Genomic DNA, 12,743 nt, shown 5'->3' on the forward strand with positions numbered 1-12,743 from the left:
CTACAACAGAATGGTACTAGATCACCAGGAAAATCATAAGATCTTAGGAAGGCAACTTGTAGAGATGCATGTGTTAGGCGATTTGAATACAGTAAAACTTACTACAGTTGCACAATGTTGGTGTTACTGATCGTGAGCATACATTACATTCCAGTCTGATCAAAATACTTCTCTTCAATATGTATTTGAAGAGATGTATTTTAATCAGAATGCATTACATTCGAGTTAACAGGCCAACTTGATATCTTGTCTAAGGATCGATTTGAAGTCACGTACACGTCATGGGTATATAAGCTTGTCACTTTGTAATAAATGATACAGATTATTATAGTACCTACTCATACCTATACCCTAATGTCATTTTTTTTATTTTGGGATACGAATCTATACATAGATTATATCTTAAAGAGTCAATAAGAGGCCCAATCGCCCATCTGGTATTCTTTCGTTGATGATACTCTACCAACCAGTTCACTCCATGACCTTGAATATAGGTCAAGGGCATTGCTTTTGCAAAATTTGTCATACCTCATCCCAGGAACCCACCGGCCAAATTGCTTGGTTCTTGGCCATTTAGCTAATCATAAGATGTGTGAATGTTTGAACAAACTTCATCCCCGTGACCTTGAATAAACGTCAAGGTCGTTTCTTTACACGCATTTTGTTGGACATCATCCCCTCCCAAATATTGTTATTTCAGGCCTTTTGGTTTTTGAGAATTTGAGAAGGCATTGCAAGTAAACGTGGATGCCAGACAGACGACGCACCACCGCACAGGATCACGGACCCTTGAGCCAGGTAAGCTAAAATGTGTGTAAATGGAGAAATTGGTCTTAAGATGTCCCTCTGTACAACACCCCATTCCCCGTCTCCAGGAATGGCATAAACTTCTAAAATATTCCCTTCCATTACCGCTAATCCACTTAATTCCGGGGGTTGGGGGGTTGGTGTTGGTGTTGGGGGGTTGGTGTTGGTGTTGGTGTTGGGGGGGGGGGGGTTCTCATGTGTATTACAATTAAGCCAATTTCGGGACTAGTTTCAGCATTTTCTCTTATTAAGAACAAAAAACAGACAAGTCTGATTAATCTCACGATTATTATATTACAAAAACAACATCAAAATTAAATACAATGGTACATGTATATTATATCACATAAATGGGACAAAAGGATGGGAGACCTAGATCAATAGTACCAATCACAAGGTGTTAATCGTAATGTACGTGTCAACATGACATTTACCACATACAATAGCTTACAGAACGTTTCTGGATCGTATCACATCAATTTAATATTCAAACAGATCGCTTAACTTAAAAAGAGGACATTTACTTACCAAACAATAGGTTTGTTTCGTTTTTGTATTTTCTCCCCAAAATGAGCTTATTAATTCAACATTTTTTTGTTGTGGTTTTAAAAACCAAATATATGTCTTATCAACTGAAATAAGAATCATATATCATTTAAAGAAGTTAAAAAATCCCAAACATGACAAATTAATCACAAATGGTCAACATTTTATAATCAAAAATAATCACAAGAGTTAGGAAATGAATTATGCCAAGCGTTACATATCTAGTAGCAAGGCATCACTGTGTAAATCAATAATGATAATATGTCAGCCAAACAGTTCACAAGATCTTGTTGATATTGGTTAGAATGTATGTTGAGATACACCAGGGATATGCCAAATTACGTGATGCTTTTACACTTAATAATTCATAGTACACTTTATTCATTTTACCAAAAAATACTAATTATATCAATTCAATTCACCACTCTTATTGGCCAAGGTAAAAGCACGTGAGGATGTCTTACTGTGGGAGGATACAGGAATACCAGGATATAAACTACATGTAGAACAGCTGGCCCTAACAAAGGTCGTCTAGGTGGAAGGCCCGTTTGTTACCACTGTGCCACCATTCTCGTCCCGCAATGGCCCAAGGGAGGTAACTCTGATAGGTTAGAATGCTGTGTCATCCAACCACCAATAACATAACAACTAGTCTGACCAATACCAGCAAGACAATAACATATATTACATGGCTACCCTGTTATACAGTGCATACAACACTTTCATATTTATTTTACAAAATCAGCTGAATGTTTTCAAATTAATTTTGGTAATGTTGAAATCAATCCTTAATTGGTTTCCTATCTAAAGGAAAGTTTGAAATTATTTTCATTAATAAATCTTGTAAAAAATAAAAACAACAGTTATATACAATATTCCCTTAATTTCCATTGCATATGAAAAGCATTTATTGGAACATTTTTCTTTCATATTTGGGAGTTTCTTTAGTCAAGAATGAAACAAAATGGTTTTTTGTTTTTAAATGCAGTAATATATAAAAACACCCTTCACTCCGACCGACATGAAATATACTACCTGTGTATAATGCTCAAAAAACACTGCTTTGCCCTGTGTCATCACAGTGCATATGACACAATTTGGTTGTGATGGCTGTGTATTGAACACTGGGAACCTTCAGGCTAAAGCACAATTCTACCGAGTGTTGACTAAAAACAGGGTAGTCATGTATCCATAAACAATAAATAGAGCCAAAATTATGTTCCTGGAATGATAAATTACAAATGAATGTGTACTGTGTAATCCCTGAACAAACCTGTATATCTTGTAAGCTTTGATTACAGACAAAATGACCATATGGTTCTGACATTGACAACAATTTTGTTTTTATTTGGCTTTTGGCATTGACAAATTCTTAAATCATGTGCTTGCTCTGTTTATATTTTCTGGTGATTATTTGCTGTTAGAATTGATAATTTTAAGTGATTACATGATAAGATAATTTTTAGTACTGGTAATCAATGAATCATTACTTTGAAACCTAAGTCATTACAATTCAGTACAAATTTGTACACGATTACTTCTTTAAAATCTCCATTAATTCTTATCACAAGGGCAGTGTCAACAACATAACACAAGTACAATACACATCAGCAAATTCGAAATTTGCAAGTCAGTATACAGTTATGTGCTTCAAATACTCATAAAATGTCTGAACTCCCAGCAAGTGCAACATCTTAGTCCTGATTAATATGCAAGCAATAATTGTATTTCACAGAATCAAAATTTATTATTTGGATCAAATGTATTTCAAAGAATATAATTACAATATCGAAGTAACAACTAGGTTTTGTGCCGAATATTGAGACTTTTTAACCAGTATATATGTTTACAGAAAACATAGTCAGTCTGTCATAACTTAGTAGTTAATAACATGTGCCTTTATGTTAATTAGTAGGCCTATTCGAGGTGGGAATATTATAAACCTGTCTTGAAGACTATTATAATACATCTACATATATTTTTTTGTAATAATGATTTCCCTAATTAGTAGAGAAGAAATCAATTGAGCTTGTACCCCTTCTGTCACACACAACAGACATTTCCACCTAGAATCTCTGAAGAACTAAATATCAGCAATATGTTTTCAACATTTCCTGACTTTAAGAATTCATACAATAATGATGAACATATACAAATTGATCCTCTGCGGTAAATATAATGTAGTGGAAGTGGAACCTTTGCAGTGAATTGTCTCCCTTTAAAATGATGACAAAAGAACAGTATAAGCAGTAACATAAGTTCTCAATATCAATATCGCACATACAATAAGCATCATATCACAAATTTTAATTGTTTTTCTATCACATAATAAAACAATTTGACAAATACAATAATGCACTGGTAAACATATTTGTTTCAATGAATCTTATAGATATACCTAGATAACTACATACTTTTAAAACATGATTGTTTCTTTTCACTTCATAATTACACGTTAGGAGATTTGGTGTCACTTTTTTTTATAACATAATAAATCCTATCAAATGTACAGCACAAATAAAGTACACAAAATGAGATGTAAATAGTACATGTGTTGTTATTTTTGTTATGAGTGGCGAGTTACCATACATCTTGCCAGTTTCTACCTGTACAATATCCACATGGTTACACCCATTAATGCCAAAACTGCATTTTAATGAAATGGAATCACATTAATATAGGTATATGGAATGAAGTGATGGCTTTTATCTGCATGGATTAAGTTAAGTCATGGTCACATACAATTTGAGAAGATATTTCAATTTTTACCAAGAGTAAACAACTTCTTTCAGCTGTATAACAGGGTAAAACTTACAGAGATGCAAAACACAATGAACAATACATACTTCTTATTGGTTGAGAAGTTTTGGTTTTATATACAAAATATTTTGTATTACACTCTATCTAGTATCTTTCTATAAATGAGAATGTTAGATAAAAAAATGCATTTCTTGTCCACTAATCAAACATAGTGGAAGAAAAATGATGAGAGCTTCAAATGTTTTAGGATTTGAATGATGATTCTCCTAAATCTCTATTATTGGTAAATCATGAGATGTTATTAAATATTGCCAGAACTCCTCCAGGTAGCATTATTTAGTCTGGATTATCATATATGTCATGAGCACTAGGAAGTCAATTACCAACTAATTTGCTTACAATCATTTTAATCAAATCGCAATCTTCTTAAATGTATATTGTCTCATAGAAATATTTTGAAACCTTGGTCTTACAAAAAAGAGCTAAGGTTCAGATAAAGTTTTCTCTGGATGTTCAGATTCTCTAGAAAATTAATTATGAACTTAGCTCGTTCATATGGTTGACCATGGTTTTCCATGCAATTTTCAAATACCTCATAATTGTATATCTGGTACAAGCATTAACATCTAGCCAACTAAGGGAAAATATGTAGAACATCATTTTCACTTTCAATATTGTATTAATGGACAATTAGCAGAAGTCATTTTTTTTTTAATTTTCAGGTTTGACAAAACTAAATTATGTATTTCTTCAACTGTTTTTAATCACTGGGTGTATACAATTTTGTTTCATTTGTACTCAGAAAACCAGTATATAGTTATACATGTATACCAGATAATACCACTGTCTCCATTTCTAAATCACCCCCCATTCTAAACTAACATGTAATTTGAAGATGACTGATGTTCAGCATGAGTTTGATTTTACAGAAACTTAAGGGTGATTATATCTCTAGAAATCTACACTTTACTTTAGTCTGGGAGAAGAGAAACGTCTTGTTCTAGAGTTCCATCACTACTACTGCAGTGTTGTTGTATATATATGCGTCACAATTATCTTCTCTTTCAAGGACTTTGAAACAAAACAATTTTCCTTCCATTGATGCTGAATTTTCAGTTTTCATCCTCTACCATTGCTTTCATTTAATACACATATTTCAAGCTGTTTTGTAGTTAAGGAGAATGTTTAAATATAATTTTATCACATAAACTACTATTTGCAAATGTGTTTCATGAGAAACTTATGGAAAATTGTAGTCATGAATGTTTGGAAAACAGAGAGTACAGAATCTTACTAACATACTTATTTATTGACTGTACAGGCTCCTTACTATTTTATGCCGGAGCATTGCTGAATTTCATGATTATATTGGTCACCCTGCCAAAACCGACATGATGGTGACATCGTCAATACATTAAAATTCAAATCTATATAACTCGAGGAAGTATTTGTGATAAAGGATACGACACGCAGGCCTCTCTCCACTGGATCCACAAGTAACAATCCTCTTGGTAGATAAATAGTCTGGTTCTGTTCTTCTACAAATTTCTTAATCTTTTTCAACATCTAAATAAAGAAAACAGAAATATCATCAATAGAAACAAAAAAGATGTATTTTCATGAGTTTTGTGTATTTTCGAACAGGGTAAACTATATGTGTTCACTAGATTGTTATAATAAATATATGCACTGCTCAGATTTAATGAAAACAAAGTGAATTTATCAACAACAAGGCTTTAACAGTCACCTGAGTTCTGATCTGTACACAGATAGGATGTTTTGCTTTTAAACCAACATTTCAAACACTTTTCAGTGCATGACCTTGAAAGAAAGTCAAGACATTTGATTTGAACAAACTTTGTTACCTTTCATCCCAGCATGCTACTGTCCCAATATCATGGCCCTGGGCCTCTTGGTTATTTAAAAGTCATTTAAGATTTTTAAGTCGTTTGACCTGTGACCTTGAAAGTAGATCAAGGTCATTGATTTGAACAAATTTTGTAGCTTTTCATTCCAGCATGCTACTGGTCCAACAACACAGCCCCGGGTCTCTTGGTTTTTGAGAAGTTGTTTTAAGATTTTAGTACATCTGACCCCTGTGACCGGGAAAATTGGTCACCAACATTCATTTGAACAATCTTTTGGTTGCCCTTCATCCAAGCATGCTACTTGCCGGACATCACAGCCCTGGGCCTCTTAGTTACTGAGAATATTTCCAAAATGTAAATTGTTTATGATGCAAGATGGACAAAAAGGCGATCAGGTGACCCAAAAAGATAACTTTTTAGGTAATTTTCCTTTTTTGCTGTTTCGAAAAATGATTGTGAAATGGCCGACACCAAGATCCTGAAATTTTGCCAGGATATTATTTGCATGATTTCCTACATTTCAATAAATGCATATGTGTACATTGTATTACCAAAAGATGACTGTTTTTGAGATAATTGGCTTTGGTTATAAAATTAGATTTTTGAAATGGTCACCTAATAATTGGCTTCGTTTTATAAAAATAGATTTCTATAATGGTCACCTACAGCAAAATATTACATGCGAAAGACCTGAAAAATAACAACACTTTGATCCCAACTGTTATTGATTTAATCCTACAAAATATCATTGAAATGCCGCCAATGCAACTTGAATTTAAGTTTGAATTAGGTTTCTCAAGACCACCATGGCAGCCATATTTGGATTTTTTCAAACTGACTTGAAAAATAACAACACTTGGTCAGGGCCAGGTACTTAGCATTCCTGTTAAGTTTCATTGAAATGCCTTTAGTAGTGTTTGAGATCAAATTCAATATAGAAAAGTTTACTGATGACAAAAAAATATGGATCGCAATAGGTCACTTGAGACTTTGGCTCCGGTGACCTTAAAATATGATTTTAATATCCATAATTAAAATACCATTATTTACCTTTTCATAATGAGTATCAAAGCAAATATATGACATATATGCTGTTAAACAGGCTAAGCAACTTTCACAGTAGTTTCTACTACCAAGACTCTCTGCTTCCAAAAACATTGAGTTCAATTGTGTGACAGTTCTCACAAACTGTTCTGATTCAATCTGAAATAGCAACAAATAAAAACTATTAGAACATTCTATATGTGCCTATCAATCAAAGAGGTCAGCTTTTGTTAATATTCCAATCAATAGGATATATGTAAGAATTTTTCCCAATTCCTTAATTCATAATTTAGATAAATAGAGGTTACACAACGAGTGATTGTTGGATATGGAAATTTTTTTTTAAGTTACAAAAGACACGAGCTTTAGCGAGTGTCTTTTGCAACTTTAAAAAAATAATTTACGAGTGTGAAATTAATTCCATATCAAACAATCACGAGTCGTGTGACCTGTTTCTACCACAATATTTTCAGCTTTGATCGAAGGAAACGTTGCAAAGTATTATTTCATGTATGGAAAAAAAGGTGTAAAGGCGACGTCCGGGACCCGGTGATGTGACGTCATTCGATTATTGATGACGTCAATAATAATTGCATCTCGGGTCAAAGTTCGAATTCTTGACCGATCAAATGAACAGTCTTTTATACAATGGCAGCGTGTTGTGGAAGAAAAATATTTAATTGATTTATGAACTTTGCCATGTTTACAATGAAGACAATTATTTGTTTCAAAGTTATTCATACAATTTAAATGAATATATTTCCATTTGCTCAGGCAATGTCACCACATAACTTTACCAAACAAAAAGGGAAAGATATCGGACCATAATTCCCATTGGTGCAGTGTGTAAAGAACAATATGCTTGTGACGTCAGCACTAAATGATGTCTTTTTGTTATCAATGTAACTTCAAAAACTATGTAATTATGTTGCATAAAGGTGAAGATCTTCACAGTGGAATATATTGATTAAAATTGACTTTAATTTGAAATGTACACTTGATAACACTGTTACAGACTGGATGTAAAAAAATATAAATTTAGAACAGAAATATAAGTGTTAAACTGCCTTCTTTGGAAAGTTGTGGTCCTTTTTTAATTCTCAAAGAATTGCAGACAAATCAACCATTACGTGAGTTATTCGATTTGTCTGTAAATATATAATCCTGTGAGAATTATAGGACCACAAATATAACTTCCCAAAGAAGGCAGTTTCATACTTAGATATTTTGAAGTTTAACAAATACTTTGCCATCCAACTCCGGAGGAAACTTTGTGAGGAATTTGATGGAAGTGCCGTCACTGAAATCTCTCTGGACGAAAGTCTTAGCACAGTTGGCTGTCATTACCCTTGAAAGGTCGTCCATCTTGTGATTCTGCAATCATAAAGAAACTGTTTAAATTTCAAATCCTATATGAATTCTAAATGAAGAAATCATCAGGGCTGATATTTACCGTTCTCATTCATAATTACTGGCACTTCAAGTTTAGTCTTGTTTTCATGAACTTTGACACAGCTTTAAATATGTTACTGATAAAATCTATGATTATGGTGGTCATATGGGACACAAAAACACATCTATTGCTGTGATCTAGTGTAATAAATACAAAAACTGTATAAAACTCCAAATTATTACTAATTAATATTTATTACTTTTTCTAGACTCACAGCCCATGTACATGTAGACTAGAGAATTTCACATCTTACACATGTACAATAACAATCAATCAAATCATGCATATTCACAGTGACACAAACAGGATCCTACTTACTTGTGTCATGACTTTACTGTTTCCAAACCTACTTGGTTTTTGTCAGTGTGTTCTCATCATCAATGGGTCACAACAACACATCTGGGATAATGAAAGGAGAAAAAAATATGCATCTTATAATGTTGAAACAGAAGTTGTGTTGCTATGAGGGTTTTTATGGCAATGGTGCATATCATAGCTACATATGGGTGGTAGGAACTTGGAAGTAGTATCTAAGAGTATTCTACTGTCCACATGGTTTTTAATGAGAGATCAAGAAGAGAGAAAAATGCAATAAGGAATTTTCTAGTGAATAATATTCAATGTCTGATAATATTTCAAACAAATAATTTTACCAAAATCACTTATGAAGAATTTTGAAAGCCAACTGATCACCCATAATCATACATTTGGCCAATTGAAATCATCAGTCGTCCATGAATTTTTGTTATACTGACTTCACACAAGTTGTATTTTTGACATATATCATAAACAGTCAATGATAGCTCCAAATTAAACAAGTGCAATCAATGATTGTGAAAGCTCACCGGCGGCAGCAATCACACTATGCATTCATTTTTAATGTATGTTGTATAAGCATGTCATTTTGAAATTGTATGTCACATAATATCACTCCTAGACCTCTAATGACTGTATAAACCAAATTAGAAGGGTGATAGGTGTATACTTTTGGACGTACCCCCAAAACTTTAAAGTGAGTTTTGGTGCCAAAAAAGTTACGTCAACGAAATGGTAAAATGCGAAAAAGTCACAATTCTTTTCTGCATGATTTTGCCATAACATCACTCCTAGGTGTATACTTTTGGACTTACAAGCTTTCCAAAAACTTACCCCAAAAACTTTAAAAGTTTTGGGGTGGGACGCCGACGCGGACGCGGACGCCAGGTTGACAGCATTAGCTCTCGGTTACTTGTAACCTGTGAGCTAAAAACCTAAAGAGGTTCTCTCTAGCTGAGTGTATATTGTGGTTAACATTTACCAAGGTTACCTATAATCTGCTTAATTATACCAGATGGATGAGCTAGACAATACCCTATTACATATGGCACCCAACTAAAGGGGAGGTGGTATAGCTATAGGGTCTCATCATCTCATGTGTGTCTTCGGGGTCGAAGACTTTGTTTAAGAAGGGAGGAATATTAGCGGAACTAGACTGGGATGAACGCCGGCGACCAGGTAGCTCAACTGGTAGATCATCTGGCATGGCAAGTGATCGGAGGTCCCAGGTTTGAACCCCGGTCTGGGCATGTATTTTTCCTCTCCTATATATGAAATAACTGCCCAACATCTGTATTATAAACAATTGCATTGCCTGCCCGATACCCTGACATAATCCTAGTGACAAATCATCTATAAGATGATATGAATATACCTGGATCCCAATGTATTACTAGGCTTATAATTATTTAACATGGGACCTTTGATGGGTGACACATTATGTCACAATGATTAAAACGTACAATATAGGACAATATGTTGAATTACTATGTTGCTGAAAGTAGAGATAAGCGCATATGAACCAATTTAGTTACTCTTACAAATGATGAATAGTGGGAACTACAAGTAGGTATATTCCATGAGACAATAGGGACTACGTATGTATACGTAACACAAAAATATCGAATGATGATGATACGAAGTTACAACTAGGCCTAGTTATATATATTAGGTTTAGGTATCACAGGCGTTTGGAATTCTGACAGTAAATGGAGATACATATCACAATAAAAAAAATCAGCGTATCACTATAAAAATAAAAACATGTACCTATCTAAGCCAATGTAATACTACAGTGCTAGATAACGACACATTTGCGATCATAACACAGACCTGTTGAGATGACGGCCATGAATGTTGTAATTTACTCATCCGGGGCCTGTACGTGTTATTTCATTGGTCGATATTATAATTTTTGAAGGATAACAGTAATATAGAAACCGAATACGGGTGTGTATTAATCCGGGATTACACACAGACAATATTTTATGCGAAATAAATACAAAATTAAATAAGGAACATGATAACGTAACGATTTTATTCAATAAATTATGTGCTTTATTCTTGAATAAAATGTGTGATTTATACCGTATTGAGTACACAATATCCTCATATTACAAGCATGTGGAATGACTTTTCGGCAAAGAGCTTCCTCAGCAGAGGAGACAAGAATAAGCACAGGGAGTAATCAAGTTGTTTTTTTTCAATATGAGTCTTAGGAACGTGTCAGGCTCCTGTAAATATGGAATGCGGGTGTCTGTTTTCAATAAACGTGTACTACTTTTCCTTGTTTCAATACAAAACAAGAGAAGGTAGAACAGATTGCCCAGCCTGTACGACATCACTTTTTCTTCTGTTTTTATTTATGTCGGGCAAAACATTTTCTTGAATAGGCGTATTACCTAAGTTTGGGCATCTTGTTGTTATGTAGATTTTTGTTACGTAAGCACCATTTTTTTCTAGGCCATGAAAAAAAAATTGCCAATGTCAATTTCCCAAAACTTCGCGCTCTTTTTTACATTTGCCAAACACTGGCAACCAATGGCATTGCTGGATTTTTTTCTCCTTTTGGGATCAAAATTATATAGATATGGATCAATTCGTCGTTTTTGTAATGACTATCATTCTCAAACAAAGTTTTTTTTTCCAATTTCAAAACATTTTATTGTCAACACAACAAGTATAAACAAAGTATTCTTACATAGAAATGTTCCAACAGTATTGACAAAGGGGATTGGACAACAGGCTAAACCTATATAAATTAGTCCTTTCCTGTAGATTTACGGTTTTATGAACCTATTACTATTACTGTAATATGGTAAATGTAAATGTAGAAGGTAGATAATAGAGGCTGGTTATCTGATATTATGTATGTTTAAAAAAAACTTAAAGCTTTCACTTCGGCATGGATCTCATTTTTCGTTCATATAATTTTTCTTAAATACTGACCCACCTGAACAAGAACACTTCTAAAGAGACGATAGAAGCGCCACGCGCGTCCTACTACACAGCATGCCTCTTTTCGGTACGTGAGCGATTAGTACTAAATCTCAACCATCATCTCAGTAATCAAAATACTGTCGTTAATGAAGACTGTAGACCATTGGTCAATGTCTTACTTGCATGACAATGAGCTGTGTCCACAGGCTGAGGGATTTGACAGGTGGATTCCCAAATCCACAGTAGACACAGAATATTTTACTATATATTTCATGCATTTGATGTGTTTTTATGACTTTATTTTTCAATGGATTTTCTTGAGATTTCACAAACTTGTACAGAATTATTGCTCCTTCTTTAAATAATATTAGTATAGTTTTCCGTATCTGATTTCAATAGATATTGCATGTTACATTTAAAGCCCATCAACAGCGTCATTACTGAGTAAAATTATCGAGTGAAAGAGCTAACAATTGTCTACTAGTACGCTGTATACTGTATAGAATTTTCAAGAAAATCCATTAAAAATTGTCAAAATGCATGAAATAAAGTAAAAATATGTGTCCCAGTCTATATATTTAAGTACATTGTAGCATAAATGGCCAGTATTTCACGAGAAACAATTTGTGTATACTAATTTACGAAGTGCAAGGATAACAATGAAATCATTAGACAATTCGGCTTCATTTTCCAGCTGTTATAAAATATATTGTGACCGGATGAGGTGTCCTGCTTGGTGTCTTTAGGAGTATGTTTCAGTGAGATAGCACTATAAATCGACAACTACAGCGCTGTATGCGCTCACCATATATACGCATGCATGTGGCACGCACTGGAGGCCGTCCTTGTTTGTTGATAGGATGTTAAACAATGATAAATCAAACGATCTAATGACTATATTGCAGCAAAGCGCGTTACACTTCAAGTTGCAAACGTCGAAAATTCTTGAAAAGACAATTAGAATGAACTTAAGTACGAGTGGACAGTTTCGATTCACATTTAAGATGTAC

At 33.8% G+C, this 12,743-nt stretch overlaps 1 protein-coding gene across 2 annotated transcripts; it reads right to left on the reverse strand.

Moving 5' to 3' along the window:
* Nucleotides 1-1,081: 1,081 nt before the first annotated feature.
* On the reverse strand, nucleotides 1,082-10,681 carry LOC117338836 (golgin subfamily A member 7-like). 2 transcript variants are annotated; one of them, XM_033900194.1, is made up of 6 exons: nucleotides 10,627-10,681; nucleotides 8,797-8,877; nucleotides 8,271-8,399; nucleotides 7,032-7,184; nucleotides 5,578-5,679; nucleotides 1,082-5,274 (listed from the first exon to the last, which is right to left on the reverse strand). In XM_033900194.1, exons 2-6 carry the CDS (start codon nucleotides 8,803-8,805, stop codon nucleotides 5,233-5,235), a joined length of 435 nt encoding a protein of 144 aa, XP_033756085.1. In that variant the 5' UTR covers nucleotides 8,806-8,877; nucleotides 10,627-10,681; the 3' UTR covers nucleotides 1,082-5,232. The 2 variants fall into 2 exon arrangements, with proteins under 2 accessions (XP_033756085.1, XP_033756086.1); XM_033900195.1 differs by having other exon boundaries at nucleotides 10,564-10,656.
* Between the last annotated feature and the right edge of the window lie 2,062 nt (nucleotides 10,682-12,743).

Source organism: Pecten maximus, chromosome 12 (genome assembly GCF_902652985.1).
Source record: "Pecten maximus chromosome 12, xPecMax1.1, whole genome shotgun sequence".
Taxonomy (NCBI): Eukaryota; Metazoa; Mollusca; class Bivalvia; order Pectinida; family Pectinidae; genus Pecten; species Pecten maximus.